The sequence below is a fragment of the Poecilia mexicana genome, unplaced genomic scaffold (assembly GCF_051168715.1).
Source record: "Poecilia mexicana isolate PSO_F unplaced genomic scaffold, ASM5116871v1 scaffold_1, whole genome shotgun sequence".
NCBI lineage: Eukaryota > Metazoa > Chordata > Actinopteri > Cyprinodontiformes > Poeciliidae > Poecilia > Poecilia mexicana.
In genome coordinates, this window is record NW_028263370.1 from 1,467,911 (window position 1) to 1,494,516 (window position 26,606).

General features: G+C 39.6%; 1 protein-coding gene across 1 annotated transcript; it reads left to right on the plus strand.

Moving 5' to 3' along the window:
• Nucleotides 1-26,606, plus strand: LOC106910611 (protein disulfide-isomerase). Its single transcript, XM_088013217.1, has 11 exons — nt 1-241; nt 374-574; nt 2,427-2,551; nt 2,634-2,771; nt 6,646-6,753; nt 7,093-7,218; nt 10,320-10,517; nt 10,595-10,715; nt 25,529-25,710; nt 25,844-25,933; nt 26,017-26,606. The coding sequence occupies exons 1-11, from the start codon at nt 58-60 to the stop codon at nt 26,095-26,097; spliced, it is 1,554 nt and encodes a 517-aa protein (XP_087869343.1). The 5' UTR covers nt 1-57; the 3' UTR covers nt 26,098-26,606.

The following is a 26,606-nucleotide window of genomic DNA, read 5'->3' on the forward strand; positions in this document are numbered from 1 at the left end:
TCACTTCCTTGCGAAAAACGTCCTAGGTCCAGCTTATCAAACTGTGTCTAGTCGGTCATGAAGAAGCTGGGGTTGCTGCTGCTTGGAGCGATGTTCTGTCTGTGTGTGTCCGTTGCAGCGGACGCACAACTTGACCTGCAGGGAGACACAACGTTACCAGAGAAGGAAGGCATTTTACAACTTGAAAAGGGGAACTTCAAAAGGGCTTTGAGAAAACACAAGCAACTGTTGGTGCACTTCTGTAAGTCACACACTGACACACACAAACACACAGCTGGATTTAACCTTCAGGGATAGATAAGTTACACATGTGTGAAACACACCCTTAGAGAAGAAGCTCCTAATATTCATCTTCCCTCTGTGTGTCTGCCAGACACTCCGCTGACATCAGAAGGTCATCGTGTTGCAGCTGCATTCAAAGCTGCTGCTGCAGAGCTTCAGGGGTCAGAGGTCAAGCCGGCAGTCATTGATGTGACAACGGAAAAAGAGTTGGCGAAAAAGCTCCATGCGAGCGGACAGCCCAGCATCAGACTCTACCTCTCTGGAGATGTAACCAACCCGGCTCTCTGCCCTGGTATCTGCCACCATATTTCTGTTACACATTCCCATTTGCGGCTTATGCAACACTCTTTGGACATTTTCTTTAAAAAGAAATAGCTGTAGTTTGGCTTGAGAAATGTCAAACATATTTATTTATTTCAAGTTATCATGAACAAGACATAAAACGATCTTACCTTAACCCTTGTGTCTACAAATGGGGTCCAACTGATGATATGTAAAACTTGTATCATTTACCTCAGTCCTCACACGCACAAGGGTTAAAAAGAATCCATCTAGAGGCCCTGTGACCAGTGGCTACTTAGCAGATCCAGTTAATGGTTATACTTTTAAGAAGTTGACCTTTAACACTAATAAAATTATTAAACCCATTTAAAACTGACAGTAAGATTTAATTTTCAATGCAGTCAAAATGTTACCCTGTAAAACTACTACTAAAAAGATATATATATATATATTTTTTAAACTAACATCATAATAACAATGCATAGGAAGAGGTGGTTACAATTATGGTCTAAATCAGTGTTTCCCAAACCTGGTCTGCCAGGCTCACAAGCCGTAGCTTGGGTCAGGGGTCCCCAGGCTACGGCCCGCGGGCTGGATCTGGCCCGATTTTTCTTCAACCACCAGGGGACTTGAGCAGATGTGAAACTAATTTTCCCTCAATGGAATATATACTAGTCAGTCCCAGTCACCGTTTCACTCACGGTTTTTTCCATTTGCATTCTGGGTAAAAATCTATCTAAAAGTGCGAATGTGTCGTCGCGCCCCCCCCCCAGCTCGACAGTTTCAAAGACAGAACAGCCCCCCCGTCGACAAGAATTTTCTAAGGTTTCTTTCTCCAAAAACTAAGACCGGCCCCTGACCAGAGAAAGGAACAGCTATGTGGCCCTCGCAGGAAAAAGTTTGGGGACCCCTGTTTTAGGTGGTCCCTTGCTTCAGCCCAGGTGATTTCAACTGACAGGTGTTTGCTAAACTGCAACAGGCTGAATCATGTGTATTGAAGGGTTAACCCTAAAACCTAACTCACTGCAAAACAATATTTTAAGTTGGGTCATATTGTCCATTACTGTCATTATCAACAGTACATCCTTCCATTAAAACTTATAAAAATAAATTTTGCCTAAAAGAAGAAAAGCTAATGAAATACAAATTGAGACAGAACAAAGGTCAATCTAATAAAATCAAAGATTCAGTCCCTTCCTTCTGCCTGCAAGAACTAGAGTAGCCGCTAATGTGTAAGTAAACGAGACAGAACATTTTCTCAGACTTTTGAGGGCCACAGTGAAATATAAAAACATGTAAATAATCAAAATCATAAATAATGATTTCTGAATGTGATCATTTAAAAACAATTTGCAACCCATAAAAATAAATGTTACAAATTAATTAAATGTTATGAAGTACAAAATCAAAATAAATTTGCAAAAAATTGATTAATATTCATATTCATTACATTTTTAAGCATGTATATGTATTTTATTAAAATTTTATGTGACTATTTATGTTGTGATTGGCCAGTATTTGAGTTGGGGTGGCATCTTAAATGTAAATATAAACCCAATAACTTAAAAATTTGAGAAAAAAAAGGATATAAAATAAAAACAAATGGATGAGACATTTGTTCATATTTGTTTCAGATTTATAACATTTTATATGAAGCAAATATTTTTTTTAAAAATTTTAAACTTCCCCTGTGTTCAGATTTGTAGCTCAAAATAATTCTATTCATTTTCATAGCCAATCATCAGAATTATGGAAAAAGTTTTATTGTTATTTTTGTCTTTAAGCTTTTTGAAAAAGCCACTATGCTTTTCTGCTGTCAGTAAAAATATTCATTAAAAGTTTTTTAATGAATTGTGATGAAGTTCCTCAGAGTTCAGCTTCCATCTTGACCTGGCTGCAGAGGAGGGCGGGGACATCTGCTGATCTCATTGCGGATCTGAGCCAATTAGAGGCCATAGACGATCTAATAGTGGTTGGTTTCTTCAAGGTAAACAAACACATTTTTTAATTTCTTCTACCAAAATTTAATTCTTTACTCAAAGTATAACCCTTTCTCTGTTTGTGTGAAGGAGCTGAACCATGAGTTGGTTCAGGTGTTTTACGCTGCAGCCATCGACCTCCCTGACGTCCGCTTTGCTTTGACGCAGGATGATGAAGTCATCAGCAAATATACCGTCACTCAGGATGTTGTTCTGCTGCTCAAAAAAGTATAGTCATGACAAAACATATAAACTGACACATATATATATATATATATATATAAAACAACTAAAGATAAATATTTGAAACAGTCGATACCATCTGCACAAAAAAGCTTCATTTTGAACTGATTAGCTGGTCACATTGAAAGAAAATGTGAATAAGTAGTTAGCGGCATAACATTCCCCCCAAACTCAGAAATGATTAATGTAATTTCAGATATTCTTTGGAATTTTGAAAACAACTAAATAGAATACTAAAAACTTCTGAAATTAAAATTCAAAATTTTTCTGAAAATTTCAGAAAATTGTTAATAGCACGTCATATGTTTTCATGCGCTATTAATTTTTACTTTCTTTCTTTTTATTTTTTTATTTTTAAGACTTTCCAATATTGAAGAATGTCACATTAATCTGGGACTTTTTGAGATTCTTCCCAGAATATATTTTATCTCCTAAAATATTTATACATATACTTATTTATATTAGGTATTTATTAAAATATGTTGACATTTATTTTGTTACATCTATAATGACCTTAGTAAAACATTATAGGTAACGTTCAACAAGTGATATAAAATTATTGATTTTTTTTTCTCAAAAACGTAGAATGAATGATGAATGAGTTAGCTTATGTTGTCATTCTAAATATATTTATAGCATCTAATATATCAGAGGTCGCGCTAGACTTTTTTGTTCTCCATCATTTTGACCGACAGCTTTAAAAAAATTGGTCATGTTCTATTTTTACCCATCAAATTATAATCACATTAACATCGGCTATTTAGTTAATATTCACCTAGTTGAATTGTGAACCCAGATCCCATCACAAATAAAGCAGATAAACGCTTCTAACTTTTTCTCCGTAGTGACAAAAACCACTGACTGTGGCTCCAGTAACTTATAATAAATTAAATTAAATGAGTCCAATTAAATTACCAGCATTTCACCTGTTGGGGTATGAACTCAACGCGGCTCAACTTTTATTTTATTTTATTTTATTTTATTATTATTATTATATATTTTTTTACCTTGTGGACGGTCTGGGCGTGTGTTTTTACGAAGATTCTTTTGCGTAGTTTCGCTTTTCCGAAACAGATAGATATTACCAGGGCCGTGCAGAGACCACTAAAGGGGCAGGTGCTCAAAAAAAAGGGGCACATCTAACCACATTCTAGGACAGAATATTAACAAAGCCTCTCAGCTTTCTGAGTTTAATAAACAATGATAAATTACAAAATTGTGAGATATACAATCAAAGTTAAGGAAAATGTCTATATAGAGCATGTAACTATGTATATGTAAGATATTTTATAAGTAATTTCTTTCTGCAGGTCTATTTTGTTATAGGAAAGTATTGCAATATTAGTAAGATATGTAAATCAGAGCTGGACCACCAGACATATTTTGTCTTTACAGAATTACACTATTAAAAATATAAACAAGGGCACAATGCAACCTTTCAGTGGACTGTAATCTATAAAAAAGCTGTTTGTTTGCTACACTTGCAGTGGAGATGAAGATGGTCCATTCAGGAAAGCAGAGCTGGATCAAACTTTAATGTGGAACTGCAGAAAAAAAGAAAAAAACAAAAGCAAAAATTGAATTGTTAATGCATGTCACCATGAGAAAAGCCTACTGAGTTTTGCTTAAAAAACTTTTTTTTAAATTAAAATCACACATTTTTGTCTCATAAAGTGAAAAAAAATATCCGCAAAACAAACTTAATTGTGCATGTCAGAAATCTTTTCTTGATATTCTAAGTTTTTGTTTGTGACTCAAAGTTTTGCTTGTGATTCTCACATGACGTCGTGGGCGGGGCCTAAAATCACAACAAAAGATTTCTGATGTGTGCAAATAAAAGTTTATGTTTGGCAAATAACTTTTTAAGTTCACCAGACAAAAATGAGTTATTTAATTTATAAAAAGTTTTAAAAAAATGAGTTATTTAATTTTAAAAAAGTTTTTTAAACAAAATAATTTGTTTTTTTTTAAATAAATCATTACAATTCCAAAAGTTTTGATTACAATTTTATTTTACTTAACTGAGGTTAGTTTATTAAAAAAAAAATAATTAACTACATACTCTGCGAACCAGACCCTAACCATAAAGTCTGGATTGAGTTTTTTCCCCTTCATTAATGAGTTTTATTATACATTATATCTATCAAGGTAATTCAGGGTGAGTTATTTTTAATTCTAAATGAATATCCTTGTTGGACTATTATTTAAGTGCTATTCTCTTTCAAGACACATTTACCTAATGCCAGAATAAATGCAATGTACATTATGCAGCAAAGGAAATTAGAAGATCGGACATTTATCCATTATGGAGATGATAAGTTTTGGATGGGCGATGTGCCTCATACACAGGGAAGAAGCTTTTTAGTTATCTAGCTTTGCTAGCAAAGTCGTTAGCTAGCAGCTAGCTAATAGCACAACAACAACAGCCTAATGTCTGTATGATAAAAATACTGAATCGATAGATAAGAACAGTTTTTCCTCACCTGGCTGTCTCCTCCCGCTCAGTAGTTCTTCAGAGAAAGGCAGACATAGAGGCCTGTCAGTTCTGTTGTATCTCATTACCTCTCTGCTTAAACCGCTGAAGCAGAAACGATACTTTCAACGTTTTCCGTCATCTGACAAGTAGCAAGTCTACTCCACTTTATTCACCAAAAACGTTTATATATATATATATAATTCACCAAAAACTGTTCTGTAATCTGGAACCGTTCGCTATGCTGAGCTCCAATTAGCCGCCTTATCTCACTGCGCGAGAGACAACTGTGTCATGCGTCACGGGCAAAAGGTCAAAGGTAGCAAGGTGACCGGAAGGCTTATTATGTTGTACAAAAAAAATAAATAAATAAAATAATTTTAGTACATGTTATTATGTGTCAGAGGAGGGCTTTGAAAATAATACCACCAAAAAAAAAAAAAAAAAAAAAATTGACCAAAAGGGCACTTTGGGGCAAGGAGCAAAAACGGCAGGTGCTCAAGCACCCCCAGCACCCCCCTCTGCACGTGCCTGGAAAGACGCATTTAGTTCAGAGTCCATGAGATGATATTCAGAAAGGATTATTTTTATTGATTGACTTTAGTTACCTCAGCGATTAAATCTTTGCGTAAAGTCTATAATGTGCATCAGTCAGGGGTTTTAATTATAACCTGTCAAATGACGGACAGGCTTCAAATTTTCCCGTCGTTTAAAAAAACAAACAAGCAAAAAAACAGTCAAATACGGAAAATATTCGGTCAACTCAGCCTCATATATATATATTGTAAGTGCAGCAAGCTCTCACTAGTCTAGCCCCATCAAAGCTCTTTCGGACGCGACACGTTTCTTCTAGAAAAAAGAGGCCTTGAATCCAATATTCATTCTCCAGTCTTTACTGAATCCAAAAGGAAGTAAAAATAACAAACAGATTCAAAATAAAAACAAATAGAAAGTGACGGTCAAAAGACTGTGTTCCTCTAATGGTGCCAGACTTCTATAGTGAGCATGCTCTAATCTTTCATAAACTAATTAGACAAAAAACAACTAATCAAAAGGCACCATGTAACCAGATGCCCATTTCTTTCAAACAGCAGAGCAAAAGTCAAATTCACGCCAAAACAAAACAACATTCTGTATCAAGCTCCAATAATGTACATATGGCTCCTACTTATATATATATATATATATATATATATACACTGTATATATATATGTGTGTGTGTGTGTGTGTGTGTGTGCGTGTGTGTGTGTGTGTGTGTGTGTGTGTGTGTAGGTGTGTGTAGGAGTGTGTGTGTTTATACACACACACTCCTATATAGAAATATAGGAGTGTGTGTGTATAAACACACAATCTTTCCTGCCGACTCATCTCTGTGTGTGCTTCAGTCTCAGCTCATTCAGACGTACAGAATGAAGCCAGAAACACCTAAAGAGGAGCTGGTTGTTTTCATCTCTGTCTACCAGATGGATCCAGTTACTGAATACAATGGCCAGGTATATTTCAAAGATTTCCAGATGCAATAAAACATGGGAACAAATAGAGTTCTGTGATAAGATGCCTGAAGATCCAGTTTACAGATGGCTTTTTGGTAAGCTGCCTGTTGTATTCTCATCCCTAAAGGATCAAAACCATCATTTACTGCAGTCATGGTTCATCATGTACAAATCTTTAATATTGTTTTCTTCTTTTGCCCCAATCAGGACAGGTATCAGACACATTTTAAATTAATCAGTGGATTTTCCAGACTTTTGCTGAGTTGTTTTTCATTTGGACATTCTAAGAATCTTAGACTGTTGAGTGCATTGATGCTTTCTCTCTCTCTCTTGCTGCAGACAGCCTCACAGATCCTAGGTTCACCTGTGTTAAACCACGCCCTGCTCTTTGTCAACAAAAGCTCTGAGGACTTTAGAGAGATTTTCTCTGCTTTCCACAACGCTGCAGAGGCATTTAGGCTGAAGGTAGAAACATACACACACACGCACACACACGCACACACACACACACACGCACACACACACACACACGCACACACACACGCACACGCACGCACACACACAAGCATAGTATTATTGTCTGTCTGCCATCACAAGGACTTTTCATTGAATTCCATTTACTTTTCATTCATTTCTAAAGGCTAAAACCTGACCTTAACCTAAACTCAATTCACACCTTACTCCCTGAACCCAACTTATGGGGTCTATGCATTGAGCCCCATAAATAGTCATTCCTCACAACATAGTGATTATTGGAAAAAATGTATGGGGGGATTTTTCTGCCATAAGTTGAGAGCACACATTTTCAGTCTGAAATCAGGACTTCATGTCTGTCTTCTTGAAACTTGTACTCAAAACATCTGCTCTCTTTCAAATATTCACTGTGCTTTCTCAAACCTTTCTCCTCGCGCTCAAAACTTGTCTCTGCTTGGATCAAATCTCCACTTGCAAACCTCTCTGTTCACCCTTGAAACAAAGAAGTACTGTCACCTTGCAACTTCTCAGCTAATAGAATGAAAGTGTTATACTGTGTGCGTTTGTTTCCTTCTTGTGGGTGTACCTGGGTGGCTACTAATTATCTACTAACAGTGCACTATTGATTGATTGCAAACAGCCTACTGATCTTAAGCAGGAGTTTGTTCACCCAACCAAAACAAAATGGATCCACAGAACCAACCATGTTACAACTTAGTCACCTTATAATGTAACAATTATGGTACATACTTTTGCTATAGTTATATTAGTACTTTAGGACATATAAAAATTTTTGACACTTTTTATGAAGATCTTTTCACATATATATCAAAAATAATACTTAAATCTACAGCAGTGCAAGTAAATGTAATTTGATGTCATTTGAAATTTAAATGTAATGTGAGAGCAAGCTCTCATATCTGCTAAACCTTTAACCACTCCCAGTTTTGTCCATCTTCTATCTAGTTGTTTGAATATAGCTGAGTATAAAACAAAAAGGTGTCCTCCAATGTCTCACAGAACCACTGTATTGACATAGATACTAAATGACACACCTGTAATTTGTTACGCTGGATTTTATTTAGGGCTATTAGAGTAAAGAAGTCACAATACAAATGCTTACTACTTAAATTTTTAATTTAATATATAAATTAACCTCATATCATTTTCCTTCCATTTCCATTTAAAGGAAGCCACTGCAGTTATTTTTAAAACTCTGCTTTCTTTGATTAGATTAGCTTTGGATGATTTACCATAGTTCAAAGCTGAGTTACTTTAGCTCTATTATGTTCCTTATGACTAGTTATTTGTTAGTGTTAGATACATTTTCCTAGTTACCCAGTTGTGTACTCTCCCTCTCCTCTTGTACCATTTTTCCTCTCTCTCCTGAGCCTGCCTTCTGCTCTCTTCCCACACACCTCAGGCCTGTTTCTAATCAGTCATCTGTTCCTTATTGACTAATCAAGCTTACTATTCATTCTCAGGCCCAATACTCGTGCTGCAACCTTTTGAAGTGTGGACTCAATCCAAGTTAATAAGGGTTCAAGTGCACAGGTTACAAGTGCACAAAAAATTTGATATTTGGCACAGTTTGCTCTGTTTTGCAACTTCAACATCCAAAATGGTGGACTGGTCACTCTTCAGGCATTTGTGCTGCTAAAAAGTACAACTACAACAAAAAAGTTATTTTAAATGTACAGTGTAGGTATTTTTGCTTACCAAAGTCATTGCAGGGGATATGTGTCTATTCAAATGTTTGTTGTTTTGACTTGTTGAATACAGAGCAAAATTAGATAGTATTCATACATGTTCAGTAGAGAGAAACAATTACTTCAGTACAGTATATTTGAAAACTGATATTTTGTGACATTTATTTTGCTCTGTGAACACTGCCATATTTCCAATGGCAACTTTTTTTTAAATCAGATGATAACTTTGTAAAAAAAAAAAAACTCATTAAAATGTACCAACATTCAATCTAACTGTCTTAAAGGTTGAATAAGACTGTTAAAGACTACTAAAGACATGAATACATATTCGGCTGTTACTCAAAAAACCACCTCAGTATGAATGGATGTGACTCTGTACACAAGATTTAACAAGATATTCATAAGCAACAATGACGTCAATTTGCTGATTTGTCTAAAGAAAATAAGAAATAAATCCCTTTCTGTTTCACTTCCACAAAATAATAAAAGAAATTAATTTCAAGATTTTGTTTGAAGTTTTCTCTTCATTCCCTAATACCTTTCTGCAAGAGAAACTTAATATAAATTTTAATTTCTGTGTTTTGTGACATATTCAGACAACCCAATTTTTTCAATTGGAACTTCTTTAATGCTTTTAGAAAAAAAATTTCAAACTGGACATTGTACAAGAAATCTATTCTGCTTTTAATCTATAATATAATAAAATTTGGTATAAGAGGACATGAAGTGTTAAATTATTATATTAATGACTTAATTATCTGGCTAAGTTTTTATTCACAAATGCCCTTTTCTAAAAATCACCTCCATTTTTTAAATTTTTAAGGTGAAATAATTATATTTAAGGAAGTGCTTATCCATTGTATCAAAAGCCCAATCTTTATATGCTGATAGTTTACTTTAAGTTTTCAAATTCCTCTTGCATTTGTAAAACTTTTTGTTTTACTTTCCTCACAGTTAGTGTGACTATTTTATTTATGTTTCTTTCTTTTCTGTTTATCTTATCAAACTTTTTTGTTGTCATTGTGTGCCTTATTATGCTATTTTCTTTGAATTTTCAATAAAGACCAAAAATATATTGCAATATTTCCATGTTTTATTTCAAAATGTCATATGTCACTACAATCCATCTGGATGTGGGCTTAGCAGAAGTGTAGAAATAGGATCCAAAAAGGATGGGACAAAAGACGAATGGAGAATGTGGGACAAACTACTCACTCAAACCCTTCAACATGAATACACATTTGAAGGACAAAAGGGCAGAAAAAGGGTGGAAGTGCGAGTATTGGGAGCGGACCTCAGTTACTCCTCTCCTTTGCTTCCCTATTTCTCTTGCTGGGTTTTTGTTCCCTGAAACCCAGTGGACTTTAATGTATTTCCCCCCAGATCCTGTTTGTCTTGGTGAACGTGGATGAACATCGTAACGGCAGACTCATGGAGTACTTCCGGGTGCGGCACTTTGACGCTCCTCACATCCGACTGGTAAATCTGACAGATCAAATAACCTACCAAATGCTTTCTGAGACTTTGAATGAAGAGAGCATAAAACAATTCTGCCAGTCCTACCTCGAAGGCAAGGCTAAGGTAAATCACACTCAGATATGCATTTTGGCATGAAGCTATATGCCTTGATTGTTACGTGTTTGTGTGCTTTTAAATAGCCCAAGTTGATGAGTGAGCCTATTCCTGAAAGATGGGACCAGAAACCCGTTAAGGAGCTGGTAGGAATGACTCTGGAGAAAGTAGCCTTCAACCCCAACAAGACTGTTTTTGTCTTGTTTTGTAAGTAAACTTTACTCACAGCTGAGTGTAATCTTTATTAATAATTTTAATGTTAAGAAAAACATTTCCTGTTCTAGCTCAGTTTAAATAAACCTTCAAAGCTGCTCCTACATGAAAATGGCCAGATTTTTATCTTACTTAAAAAAATTACATACTTGGACTTATTTTATTGTCGTTGCACAAAGACACAACAGTGAAATTTGCAACAAAATGTCATCCTTGGTCACTGGAGCTTACAGTATGCCGACAAACACAATAATATACAAAAAAATAATGTATTGCTAAATACACATAACTTAGCATTTTCAGACAGTCTTGGTAGGCGGATTATTGGTGTTGAGCAACCTGATGGCCAACAGAAGGCAACTAGTAACACTTTAGTTCAGTACTTCTCAAACAGTGGGGTGCGACCGTGGCAAAGTGTCAGGGGGTCGCGAGAAGCAGGACTTTATAATAGCCTATATGCCACGGACTTCCTTTTTCACACTTGTGTATTTTTTCGCCACATAGACTGCTTCCGGTGCGCAGGCAACAGTATGTTAGCAATGGCTCCTCCGTCCTGCAGAACTATTAATGAGAGCGGGACTCGGATGATTCCACCGGCAGAGAGGACGACAGCAGGAGTAGCAGCAGTGCGGATGTTGCTTCCCAGCTAAGAGGCTTCCCGTTTCCCACCCTCCCCCGCCACGTTCGAATGATCTAGCGGGACGGTTTGGCTCCGCCCCAAGTCGCCATCCGGACCCCATTTGGCCTCAGTTTCCCGCCGTAATGGCTTACATAGCTGAGGCCGCCGGCTAAGGCAGCAGCTGAGGCCGCGAGGCTGAGGGCGCCGGTCTCCAATTATGCGCCCATCACCAGGGTGGAAGGGTTCACAGAGCAGAGTTTTCCCTCTGTTCCTACTGTGGATCCGGGCCTCACTGACGTGTTTGGGGTCAGGACATCAGGATTAGCCCAGTGCCCTGTGCCCCCTTCTAAGCACGATCAGCTGATTACCAGGTTCTCTGACCGGACCCACCAGTGCGCCTATCAGATAACTGCTGCCACCATAATGCCGCATGCGGCATCTCCAAGAGACTGGAGAAAGCTGTCTTGCCAGAGGACCTGAAGGGCTCTCTCCTTAAGGCGGCTGATGCCATACTCAATCTGTGCGCCACCTCAGCGGTCTGCTCCTCACAGATAGCTGCTTGGGTTACTCTGATCCAGAGGATTACCTGGCTCCGCCTCTCGCCGTCTATGTCCGAGAAGCTCCAGAAGGACCTGCTGGATGGATGGATGGATGGCCCCATCAACCATGTTTGGTGCCAATTTCCAGTCTCTCCTATCGGAGTCTAAGAAGACCCAGGAGGTTTCGGAGTCTGTCCTCCGCCTGGTTGGGCCAGAGGCGCAAAAAGTGGGTATGCAGCGTATGCAACGCGTAGGGGCGCAGCACCAGAGGGGACGCCAAAATCCCGTCTGGAGGGGTCGACGCGCCGATTATGTTTTCCCATACACTTCAGCGCGCTTCACGCTCCTTCACCTCTTGCACATAACGAGGTAAATGTAGCAATCTTTACACTTCACGCAGCGTCGCCTCGGGGGGGGGGGGGGGGGGGAGCGTCGCTCCTTCACCCTGACGTTCCTCGTTCCTTCCCTGGGGGGGTGGGGAGGGAGCGGCGATTTATGTTTTCGCATCCACCTGAATAATGTGCAGTTGCGCCACTGGGTAGGGCCACAACCTGCCCCCCCGCACCTCCGGCCGCTGGAGGGACCAACGTGGTCGCCATCAACAACAGAGACGCTCCACAGCTGCTGCAGCCTCTTCCACCTCTCGGCATTTCTTCCCGGTGCGACAGCCAGCGACCCAACGTCTTCCCAGAGGACGTCAGCCCGAACCATTCGGACCGGCCAGCCGCAGGGACCAGGGGAAGGCAAGCTAGGAAATGACTAGCTGGAAGGAATGTGTGTTCTAATGTGAAATGTTCTGAAATAAAACACAAACATATCGCTGAGAGCAAAATCCTGCAGGTTCCAGCTCTGTCAGATCAGCTGATCTCACAGCAGCTTCCTCGCACAAACAGCTGTTTAGGAGGCACCGCATCTCCGCGGTTTCTACACAGAATTTTTCTGTCTCAGTAGATAAGTCTGCCTCTTTTGAGCAGTCTGAATCTGGGAGTGCGTTCTGTGAACAGTCAAAGCCTACTGTGATTCCGGCTGCAGCTTCCCACTCATCTTACTTTGTGAGTGGCGACTGTGTCATCTGGCCGGCAGCGGTCTGCGCTGAAACGCCATTTAAAGCACCCTGACTCCCCTTCAGGAAGTGCACGGGTTCGCCCTCGGCCTGACATGAATGCGGTTGCGTCATGTGGCATGGAGGCTAATAACCAGCCCTTTCAGACCCCCATGAGTCCCCCGGAGAATCTCCGAGGCAGGGGACGCCGTTAGGGGCTCTGACTTGGCTGGAGTTCATGTGAACTGCAGCACCTCACATGAATGCACGGCCGCTTTCAGAAAATTATTCAGAGTGGCGGTGGTGCGCATGCTCCTTGATAGGTGGCTGGATCGACTAATCAGCAGGGGTTACACACTGCAGTTTGGAGGCAGGACTCCACCTTTCAAGGAGATCATAGAGACGTTTCTACCACCTCCAAAGCAGAATGCCGCTCTCAGGTCAGAGCTGCAGGAACTGGTGGCGAAAGGTGTAATTTCCACGGTTCCACAGGGAGAGGAAAATGCAGAGTTTTATTTCTGATATTAGCAAACAGGCAGCTCTTTTTTTAATAGATTACAGTCCAGTAAAATGTTGCATTGTGCCCTTGTTTATATTTTTAATAGTGTAATTCTGTAAAGACAAAATATGTCTGGTGGTCTAGCTCTGATTTACATATCTTACTAATATTGCAATACTTTCCTATAACAAAATAGACCTGCAGAAAGAAATTACTAATAAAATATCTTATATATGCATAGTTGTATGCTCTATATAGACATTTTCCTTAACTTTGATTGTATATCTCACAATTTTGTAATTTATCATTGTTTATTAAATTCTGAAAGCTGAGAGGCTTTGTTAATATTCTGTCCTAGAAGGCGGTTAGATGTGCCCCCCCCCCCTTTTTTTTTTTTAAGCACCTGCCCCTTTAGTGGTCTCTGCACGGCCTTGGTCATATGTATCCATCCTCGGCATAATTGTGTCGTGCTTTTTTAGCTGAGCACGGGTGTAGGCACATAAAAAAAGAAAACAATAATTTTTGGATTACTTTACCCATCTCTCTTGACTATTCACAATATTGAGGAGAAAAAAAATCTTTCGTGTCAAACATCTTGTACGTAGCGCACCTCTGTGTGAGTTTGTGATCATAACATGAAGGATCCGTCCTCTTCAGATCCCAAGCAGCCGACACACACGATGTTGAACATTTTAGAATGTTATTTTAAAAATATATATATTTGATGGAGATGTTGCAAACAAATGGAGCATATGACTTCAGAGTGAGCTATAATGCCGAAAACAACAAACAAAAGGAAACTATCTGAATATTAACCGAAACTTACCTAATTGAAAGTAAATAAACCAAATGACAAAAACTTACCTCCCTAACTAAGAAAAACATGAAAAAACTAAGCAAACATAAACGGCAGCTCACTCCTACAAACTCCAGAACTTTTACAATGTTTTAACAAACAGTGTGGCCGCTTGAGAGGAGCTGAGGATGGATGGCAGGAAGTCCACGTCAGCAGCTTTTATATCCGTCACCTCTAGGAACATACCAATAGACCCTTTTCACAGTGACGTCAGACAATGGCCGCCATAACTCAAACCTGGGTATCTTTACTTCCGGTGTGATTTTGCCTTGGGAACCAAGCTGAAAAATTCCCGCATTCTCATAATCTTAAGGATATAATAAAAGGTAAGTTTAATAATAACAGCATTTAAGTGTTAGATAGCTGTTATTAATTATTGTAAAATCACCATTCTCTAACTGTGTATAAAATAAACAGCCTCCGATCGGAGTAAACCAGCTAGCAGCAGCTTTAGCCACAGTTGGGAAACATATACACCGCCGCCTGTCAGTGATGTAACGTTTAGAGGTTCATTTTCTGTATTAATGGAAAATAAAGGACATAAAAATAACTTTAATCTGATTACTGGATTTGAAATACGAGCTCGTTAGATTATTCGTTACCGGAAAAAGTGGTCCGATCAGAGGAAGACATTACAAAGCAGCGGCGGCACCGGACATCTCTGCTTATAACAAACAAACCCCTATTTCATGGGATGAGTGGCAACTCCAGTCTATAATTTAAGAATCTGATCAAGATTAGAGCCTAAAACGTTATAGTTCAAAAACAGTAAAAAGTTCTGGTTAAGGAACAGTTATGTCACGTAGTTAGCTAGCTAACAAAATTCACTAATGCTAAGCTAACGGTTACGCAAAACAAAAATACCTACCTTCATAGTCAAACAGGTATTGTTCGGTGAAGAATTTCTAGCCTTTGTCTAATTTAGATTTTGTTGTCAGAGAAAATTGGTTTGCAAATCGTGATCTATCTTCAAATCTTATTTTAGGCAAATGTTTTAGAGACTGTGTAAACTCCATGCTCCGGTGTTCTGTCTGATCAACATATGCTGTCAGATATATATATATATATATATATATATATATATATATATATATATATATATATATATATATATATATATATATATATATATATATGAAATAGACAACTTTATCGTTACTTACTATGTACACCGGAACTAAGGATACACAGCTTCGAGCCAAAACGGAGGTTGTGTGACGTCATGTGAAAAGGGTCTATTGGACGTCTCCGGCGTCTTCTGGGAACCAATCAGAGACAGGCACATGCACACTCATATTTGCATAATTAAGCTGCCGACGCCAGTCGTAACATAAGCTCTGTGGACATGAGGTTAGCAAAGCTAGCTGTGCAGGGACAAATTGTATTTGCTATGAGAAAAATGATAATTCGCTGCGCTAAATTATTGTGCGGAGGTGTTGATTGACGTGTGGTATAAGGGACAACACTGTGACCAAAGTCTGCAATATAGGGAAGTGACATTCAGGAATAATCTGATTCTTCTGAAGGGCTCTTTTACGGAGCTAAAACACTCATAATTCACAAATGCACAAATCAAGATCCACAAATGCACAGGACAAGATTCAGACTCGTATTTTTGATGCAAATATCTCAGATACCTAACTTGTTTCAACCAATAATATGAAATGACCCCCACTTTGGTGTAACCTAGGTTTCAGCCAATCACATTAACCCATTCCAACACCGCTGTATCCATGCCATAGCACTGACAGTTTAGACCTCAGCCTGGCTTCTGGAAGCGACAGAGGAGCGGTAAGTGAAATATCTATCTGACTTATTTAGCTATTTATCCCCATGTTATGATTTTTAATCGTAACATGGTTATAGCATGGCTATTGTTAATTGTGCAACTATCATCACAAGCTAGCGATGTAAATGAGTAAGTTATGCTACTGAGCTATACTATACTAGCACTTCTGCATGCTAATTGCGTCAGACTAGTGTCTTTCCATATAGTTGAATTTATTCAAGACAATAATAACCTTTGTATAATACGAATTGTTATAAAGCCCAGTTAGTAATTAATTTAAGTCACACTTTTCAGAAACTCAAAGCGATTTTTTATTTCTTATCATACAAAGCTGAATATGCAATCTGCCAAAATATGTACCCATCCCTAAACAACACATTGATGTGTATTTCTTTAATTTTTTTGTTAGGGGGAGCTACCCTTTGCTGTTTTATTGTCAGTTGGTTGTTTATGTCTCTGCTCTGCAGTGACATTGTGAATCTTACATAACCAGTAAAGCCCAGCTCACACTGAGAAAAAAAAACATAAATGCAGAAACCTGGTAGATCACAATTCATACAATGTTTATGTAATATCTTTGGGTTCTTGTCTAATACTTTTCATGAAGGAGTGATCTGGATACCGATGTGGATACTTCGGGGGTTTTTGTTGGTAGCCAAGACAACCAAACGAAATGTCCCAACCTTACATACGAGCATGTGCTGGTGGGTATTAATATAACCCCACTACCTAGAACCAGTATCAATACATAATAAATATGAATATATTACAGTTTATGTTTCATAGTATTTAAAAAAAAATCTTTTCAACATTCTAAATTAGTAGGTAAAGGCTACAGGGACTTCAATTTTGTTACAAGACTGCTCCAGCACTGTTATTTTGAAGTGTAGCAGACTGATCTGTCTTATATTCAGGGGTGAAAGTAGGGGGTACCGTAGGGTACTGCGTACCCCTAAAAGATTCAGCTGGGGTACGCAGTACCTGCAAGAGAGGGGAGCGGCTGTCTGCTGTAGAAAATCAGTGGGTTCACTAATCAGCCGTGACTGATTAGTTTTTCAAGAACAATCTAAAACACGACTTAATCGGTTAATAAATCACTTTTTCCCATTTCATATTGTTTCTAAACTGTTCGTGCTTTACTAGAGCAGGGCTGCAACACGTCGATCGGGGAAGGTTTGTGTCGATCTCGGCGGTAGGTGAGAAACTGAACGGGACGCTGAGACCAGCACGTCCTCCTCTGACTCGCTTAAAACGTTCGTAACTTTATTAAAGAACAACAACAAAATCAACAAAACGTGTTCAAATTAATGACCCAACAACAATAATAATCTCAGTGATTATTGTTTCAACAACGTGTTGCGCAATTCTGTGCGTTTCGCTTCCATTACCAAAATAACTAGCAGAGCAGGAGTTTAAAATGAACTAATCAACCACCGCTGTGTTCAGGGAGGCTTATTAATGATCGCAAAATAAATATCAAGCCTGAAAACCTGATATCATAACGGACTGAATGTTTTTAACGTAATCTCTGGTCGGCTTGTGGAGCTCAGGAGGTTGCCATGGCAACGGGTGTGCTTAAACGACAAAGAGAGACGGAGAATAAAAAGGTCCCAGTGGTTTAGAGTTGATCACCTGTTCAGGTTGTTTTACCTTTTATACCTTTGCTGTGGCTCATTACAGCCGCTGTTGTTTCTGAACGGTCAATAAACGACAAACTCGGACTAATTACCTCTTTCTTTGTGACTATACGTCATTTACAACAAACATCAAACACGGTAAATATGTTTCATTAAGTATTTAACAAACAAATGGCTTCTACCGCGATAATTATGTGAAACTAAATTGTCTAATATAAAAATAGTTTGGTGCTGTTGGGCTCAGAGTCTGAGAGGCTTTTAGTGGAAATATTGATGTTGATGAGACTTTCTCCAAAATGATAACCTTTTTCAACCTTTATAGCTCCACTGTTGAAAATGAGGCTCTAACATTCACAAATGACATTGAAATAAAATCCAGTCCAACATCTGGTTTGAGGTGATTCCTCTGGAACCTGTTGGAGAAAAAACATCCCAACTTCAGAAGATGAACTTTAACCTAACAGAGCTCTGTGGTTCCTCCTGTCAGTGTGAGAGTCAGGGTGAGGAGGCGCCATGTTAGGAAGAGAAGTGGAAGCTGCATCTTCAGAACAAACAGGTCATGATGCTGGGCTACTGATTATCCCTCTGTCTGGACACAGGATCAATAGAACCAGTTTAAAAGCTAAAATGAATGGTTATATGCCAGACATGGAAAACTGGGATGCTCTCCATGCCATGATGTTCAGAATTTAGGTCTCATGGCATCTCAAGGTGTCAACATTGCAGCCAGTGGGCTGAAGGAGGAAATACAGCTTTATTTTGTAGCAATTCAAGAGCTACCCAGCTTTTATCACTTCGCAAAAAATTATTCATAACAGAAACTTCTCATATATATATATTTATATATATATATAAAAAAAAAATAAAAAAAATTCCCTTCTCACCCTTCGCGGGTGGTCTCTTTCATCCTCTGAGCTCGGGTCCTCTACCAGAGGCCTGGGAGCTTGAGGGTTCTGCGCAGTATGTTCATGTTCCTTTTTCCTGATGTTGTGGTCACTTGGTATTGCTACATCCACCACAACGGCTTTCCTCTGTTCTTTATCCACCACCACAATGTCCGGTTGGTTCGCCATTACCATCTTGTCTGTCTGGATCTGGAAGTCCCACAGGATCTTAGCTCGGTCATTCTCCACCACCTTTGGGGGTGTTCCCCACTTTGACCTCGGGGCTTCCAGTCCATATTCGGCACAGATGTTCCTGTACACTATGCCCGCCACTTGGTATTTTCAGGGGAGGTCAAGGAGGGAGAGAGTTCGGTGTGTAGCATATTTTGGCAGATAGCATCTTCAGCCTTGTAGGATAAGTAAAAAAAAATAAACAAACATGATTTTGTGTTATGAAAAGCATGACTTAAGTGAATTATTACATTGCTATAATTTATCATTTAAGCTTTATAGCAATTCATAATATACAAAGACTATTATTATCTTGAATAAATTGAGGTATAATGGAAAGACATTAGCCTGATGTTATTAGCATTCAGAAGTGCTTACATCGCTAGCTTGTATTGACAGTTGCACAATAAAATCGCTTAACATTAATAATCATAACATGGGGATAAATAGCTAATTTGTTAACATCAATATTTCACTTACCGCTCCATCGCTGCCAGAAGCCAGGCTGAGATCTAAACTATCTGTGCTTGGACATTGATACAGTGCTGTTGGAATGTGTTAATGTGACTGGCTGAAACATCACAGCCAACATCACATGGGGGTCTGTTCATATAACTGGCTGAAACAAAGAAAGTATCTGATCGGTTGCTGATCATCCAACATTTGTAGACTGAGATGTCAGAAGAGTCTCAAAATTCACACACCAATGCAACCAACTCACAGGCCAGAAGCAGTTTGGAAATCAAGAGATATTTGTATTTGCATCAAAAATACTAGTGTGGGGTGTACTGTGGTGGCACAAGGGTTAAGCACAACCCATGTATGGGGAGGCCTTAGTCCTCGACGTGGCTGTCACAGGTTTGATTTCCAGCCTGGCGACCTTTGCCGCATGTCTTTCCCCATCTCTCATTACCAACTTTCCTGTCAATTAACTATCAAATAAAGCCAATATAACCTTTTTAAAAAATACTAGTGTGAATCTTGTCCTGTGCAAGATCCAAGTTGTGCAAGTTGTGAATCTCATTCTGTCCATTTGTGGATCTTGTTCTGTGCATTTGTGAATTATGAGACTGTTTTAGCTCCATAGAACGATAGGACTAGTCTCACTGACAGCCAATCTTTATTCTTGTAATGCTCTTCGTACACTGCCGTAGCTATTAATATTTTATTTAATTATTTACACTGATATTTATTTAATTACCGAATAAATAAAACACAAGAACCGAAGAGCACGCAGAGGATGTTCATTGCTCTTTGATTGTTTTCATCACCTGTCATGGTGGCAGATGTTACAAAACTGTGCTGCCAGGGAGAGTGAGAGCTGTCAGGGTTGCGTGCCTTGTTCTTGGTTACTTCTTGCCTGTTGCTCCTTTGTCAGTGTCCATTAGTGCATTACCTTAATTGCTATGTTTTAATGGTGCAGACAGTGGTGGTTTCTGACATGGGCAATATACCCTAACTTTTTAGGGATGGCACGAGACCTCCGCGGATTGTGGCACAGAGATGGAAACAAAACATAATAAAGAGGAGTTTGAATTGATAATGGTATTGGTTACATTTATTTCAGCTCTAAGCATTTAATATCTAGCTGTTTTTAAGAGAATATGAATCTTTCAGATCAATTTAAGAAGCAACTTTGATCATATTTCGCATTTTATTGTGTCATGTAGCATGAGGCGCTGGTCTTAGTCTTGACTCAGTCTCAGATCCTAAAAGTCTCGATACACTCTGGTCTTGACTTGGTCTTGGGTTAAGTGGTCTTGACAACAACATTAATGTCAAGGTGTCATAACGAAGACATTTTTATCTAGATTAATAACTTAGATATAGCTCAGAAAATTAGTTTTTCTGAACTATTGCAACAGAAAACACTGACCTAATCAGTAGGTCAGTGTTGCAATACATCAGCTGTGTTACTGGGAGCCAAAGCACCCACAGCCATACAGAGCGTCATCATGGTAACTGCATGATAATTGACATATTAAAAGGAAATATATTGGTGAAATTACAATTTCACACTTAGAAACATCCATGTTAAAAATGTGAAAAAAAAAAAAAATCAAAGTAAATTTGTACATTTGTAGAAACCCAGCCTTTAATTTGAGTACATAAGTGAGAAAGACATCCACCATTTTTTGTGTTGTTTTGATATTTTCCTTTGGTATCCAACCATTTGTTGTTGGACTGGTTGAAGGCTTTATAGCACCAATTAAGCAAATACTTTTACTATTAACACTTTTTAGGTACAATTCATGGCATTACAGGGAAGAGCTGTTATGGAAACCACAAATAATTAGAAACAAGCTCTTTAATTCACTAGATCAAACTTTAAAATGTAGATGCTATACTAGTTAATTCAAGATCTCAACATTACTGGCACTACAGACATTTTGAACTTATAATTTGTCTAGTGAGCATTATTAGTAGTGTTTGTTGCCTATTTTTGCCACAAAGAAGCTTTACTCAATCAGTAAAGATTCTGGGCTTCGGGGTGTAGTGGTCAGAGCAGGGGCCCCACATACGTTGGCAACAGACTTGCCCCTAGTTTGGTACCCTTTTTGCCCCCCCTTCTTGTCAGATTACTTCTAAATGGAGGCCACTAGAACTGAACGAAATTTATTGGATATTTTAAACTTTTTTAACAAATAAACTGTAAAGTGGGGCGTGCAATATTATTCGACCCCTTTACTTTCAGTGCAGCAAACTCACTCCAGAAGTTCAGTGAGGATCTCTGAATGATCCAACGTTGTCCTAAATAACTGATGATGATAAATAGAATCCACCTATGTGTAATCAAGTCCACCTGCTCTATAATAGTCTCAGGGTTGTGTTTAAAGCACAGAGAACAAGGAAGGAAGGAGCAAGGAACACACCGACATACTTTTGTGGAGAAGTTTAAAGCTGGATTTGGATATAAAAAGATTTCCCAAGCTTTAAACATCTCAAAGAGCACTGAGCAAGTGATCATATTGAAATGGAAAGAGTATCAGACCACTGCAAATCTACCAAGACCCCGACGACCCTCTAAAATTTCATCTCGAGCAAGGAGAAGACTGATCAGAGATACAGCCAAGAGGTTCATGATCACGCTGGATGAACTGCAGAAATCTACAGTTGAGGTGGGAGAGTCTGTCCATAGGACAACAATCAGTCGTACACTGCAAAAATTTGACCTTTCTGGAAGAGTGGGAAGAAGAAAGCCATTTCTCAAAGATATCCATAAAAAGTCTTGTTTAAAGTTTGCCACATGCCACCTGGGAGACACACCAGACATGTGGAAGAAGGTGCTGTAGTCAGATGAAACCAAAATCAAACTTTTTTTCCACAATGCAAAATGCTTTGGCATAAAAGCAACATATCTCATCACCCTGAACGCACCATCCCCACTGTCAAACATGGTGGTGGTAGCATCATGGTTTAAGCCTGCCTTTCTTCAGCAGGGACAGGGAAGATGGTTAAAATTGATGGGAAGACACAGGACCATTCTGGAAGAAAACCTTTTGGAGTCTGCAAAAGACCTGAGACTGGGACAGAGATTTATCTTCCAATAAGACAATGATCCCAAACATAAAACAAAATCTACAATGGAATGGTTCACAAATAAACATATCCAGGTGTTAGAATGGCCAAGTCAAAGTCCAGAACTGAATCAAATTGAGAATCTGTGGAAAGAGCTGAAAACTGCTGTTCACAAGCGCTCTGCATCCAACATCACTGAGCTCCAGCAGTTTTGCAAGGAAGAATGGGCAAGAATTGCAGTCTCTCCATGTGCAAACTGATAGGGGCAAAACCAAGTGACTTGCAGCTGTAATTGCAGCAAAAGATGGCGCTACAAAGTATTAATGCAAGGGGGCCGAATAATATTGCACACACCACTTTGCAGTTTTTTATTTGTTAAAGTTTAAAATAACCAATAAATTTTGTTTCACCTCACGATTGTGTTCCACTTGTTGATTTTTCACAAAATAATAAAAATTTTAGTTCTTTATGTTGGAAGCCTGAAAAGTTGTGCAGTGTGGGTCCTTAGGCAAGACCCTTGGAGCTATATAGCCTACCTCATACCATGAGAGACATTGATAAGCACGACATGCCGGCTCAGACGTCGCCCGGCCAAACAAGGTCTGCGTCAGGTGCTGGGGAACCAGAGCACCTTGATGAAAAATGGGCTACTGGAACAAGATGGAAATGGGCGAGAGACGAAAACATGGATCTGTTGGAATGCTACTACTCAAGTAACCCTAGTCAGAGGGGCTACATGCAAAGACTGTGGGAGGAATGGTCGAGTTTTGCAGTCTCGGGCGACTGTGTGGTCTACAAGGAGTTGGTGTTTGGCTCGTCTGCTATTTATGCCGATGCCCTTCTGTGCCGTGCTCATGTATTTATCCATGTGCCCGCTTATCTTAGCCGCTATGATGCCTGACATGAGCTTCCATGTTGTAGAGAGACAGGTTATTGGCCGATAGTTGGATGGGACTGAACCCTTTGAGGGATCCTTCTGGATCAGGATTGTGCAACCATTCAGGGTGAGTCCCATTGTGTAGCAGCTGGTTCAGTTGAGCTGCCAGTTGCTCATGGAGGGCAGTGAGTTTCTTCAGCCAGTAGGCATGGATCATGTCAGGCCCTGGTGCTGTCCAGTTTTTCATACCCGAGACTCTTTCTTGGACATCTGGCACAGTGATGGTTACCAGGGCTTGTTCAGGGAGGTTGCTGTGGTCCTCTCGTAGAGAGGTTAGCCACTGTGCATTGCTGTTGTGGGACGCCTCCCTTTCCCATATGCCTTTTCAGTATTGTTCAGTCTCCAGCCTTGGTGGGTCTGCTCTGTTGTTAGTACCCTGCCATTGAGAGTACACTTTAGCTGGTTGGGTGGAGAAGAGCCGGTTAATCCTCCTGGCTTCATTCTTTCTTGTGTATCTCTTTAGGCGGCTGGCCCAAGCTTGGAGCCTTTGTTTGGCAGTTTCGAGTGCTTCAGGTATGGGTTCTGGCTGTACTTCTTGGGTACTGATCTTTTCATTGCACCCCTTAGGAGCTCTGACAGTTGGCTCACTTCCCTCCTTGTTATCTTGATCTTAGCCTCTAACCGTCTTTTCCATGGTGGATATTGGGTCTCATGGTTGCTTTTATAGCCAAGCATCTCAAGGATCACTGATGCTGAGTTGAGTATATCAGTTCATTGGTTTCAGTTATGGTGTTGGTAGGGATTGTTCTCAATGCTGCATTCACATCTTCAATTAGACTTTCTGATGGTACTTCATTCAGCCGTTGTAATTGGCGTCGGGGTTATCTGGTGTTCATTCGGGCCATGATTCTCTCTCTCAGGTCAGTTGCTGCCTCGTTCAGCTCAGATGGTTCGTTCATTACTGGGGCTACATACCCAGTCTCTGGGCAGGTAGTTGTAGTTAACTCCCTTCTGACCTGGCGTCCTGGCTCCTCCCCTTTGTGTTGCACCTCGTCAATCTCAAGTTGTGATAGCAGATGTTGGAACACTGAGCTACTAGTTGTTTGGCAGTTAGTGTCGACTGGGGATGTCGAAGTAACCATTCCACCCTCAGTCTTTGCATGTAGCCCCTCTGGCTAGGGTTACTTGAGTAGTAGCATTCCAACAGATCCATGTTTTCGTCTCTCGCCCATTTCCGTCTTGTTCCAGTAGCCCATTTTTCATCAAGGTGCTCTGGTTCCCCAGCACCTGACGCAGACCTTGTTTGGCCGGGCGACGTCTGAGCCGGCATGTCGTGCTTATCAATGTCTCTCATGGTATGAGGTAGGCTATATAGCTCCAAGAGTCTTGCCTAAGGACCCACACTGCATAGCTCAATTTCACTGTTGTAACTGTTTGCCCCAGCCTGGATTCGAACCCCGGTCTCCCGGGTGGAAGACTGGTGACTTATATATATATATATATATATATATACCCATCCATCCATCCATCCATCCATCCATCCATCCATCCATCCATCCATCCATCCATCCATCCATCTATCCATTTTCTATACGCCCTTGTCCCTAGTGCCCTAATGGGGTCAGGAGGGTTGCTGGTGCCTATCTCCAGCAAATGTTTAGGGTCACCCTGGACAGGTCGCCAGTCTGTCGCACGGCAACACAGAGACAGACAGGACACACAACCATGCACACTCACACTTAGGGAGAATTTAGAGAGAACAATTAACCTGAGAGTCATGTTTGTGGACTGTGGGAGGAAACCGGAGTACCCGGAGAGAACCCACTATGCACAGGGAGAACATGCAAACTCCATGCAGAAAGACCCCGGGCCTTTCTGCATCGAACCCAACTGTGCTACCAACTGCGCCACTGTTTGGCTTCAAAATGACAATAAAAGTTTATGGTTCCAACCTAGCAAACACAATTGTGTGCTGACTAGCTTGCATGTCAAATTACTATATACCAGCAACCAGCACAACATTTGTCAGGGGTTTGTTCCCAGTGAATTGACTTTTGGATCATTAGATCCAAACATTGCGTCATAAGCATGCTGCTTTAACTGGTCGGCCAAAAAGTCTTACTGGTGTTTCGTCAGTGTTTAGTGTGATCCCACTATTCAATCAGGTTGGAGAGAGATTTAGTCTAGATTAACACCCTTTCATGTTGATTAAATGCTTGCCATATAGTTGTGAGGAGTTAATCCTTGGTTTTCTTTATCTCTTCAGTGTAGTGTATAGCTGATGACTGTTGCTCCCTATGTTTGTTGGATCCCAGATCTGGCATACAGTGAAATGTCCCGTGCCGTGTTTCCACTGTGGGAGGAGCTGGCTGAAGCCGTCAAGGATTGGGAAGATGTGGTCATTGCTCAAATCGACGCCTCAGCCAATGATATCAACATGTCAATGCAGGGTTCCTACCCATCCCTCTGCCTGTTTCCTGCTTTGTATGCTGAGAGGGTATGTATTACTCGCTGGTTCATTTATTGCAGTATTCTCAGCAGTAAGTCATCTGAATGTTTTTTTTTGTTTTGTTTTGTTTTTTCCTGTTTACAAATGACAAAGCATGGAATATTTCTTCTGTGACTTCAAGGTGGTGGTTTATACTGGGAAAAGGAACATAAAAGACTTGGTTAGGTTTATGGATAAAGAAATGAGAAAGGCCAAAAGAGACAGAGTTAAGGTAAATTGTGCAGCAGTTTTAGGAGTATGAAAACTGAAATATTTTCTGTGGTAAAATGAGATTTTTACTCTTTGTTATTCCAGGAGGATGAAGACAGGAGGAAGTACATGGAGACTCTCCAGGCAGAGGAAGCAAAAAAAAACAAATCCAAAGATGAGCTTTAATACAGCAACTCAAAGTAATATGTCTGTATGTGTCAGTTGCCTTTTATTAATTTTTTTAAAACATGTTTTTTTTTACTTGAACCACATTCTTGTGAAAAAGTATTTGCTACCTTGTAGAAGACCTCTATTTATAGAGACTCACACTTTGTTTGAGCAAATAATTTCCATATATTATTACATTTTCTTTATTAACATCTAAATCAAGCTTAGAAATGGTTAAATCAAGAATGAAATGCAAATTATCACATTTTCTATTCATTTTCACTGGGTACCCAGTGAAAATTGGGGGCAGTAATAATACTGCCAGACCTGTAGAATCAGAAAATCTCTTAAGTGCTGGGGGTTGGTGGTGGGTCCGACTCAAGGTAGAGTTTGATGATGTAGGCTAAAAGATTTTCAATGATCCAATTCTTCAATGATCTGATTGAAGAACTTTCACAAACAGATATTTTCATGCAAGACCAGGTTGTTTTGGATCCTTTAATAAATTAAATTGTTTTTGAAAACTA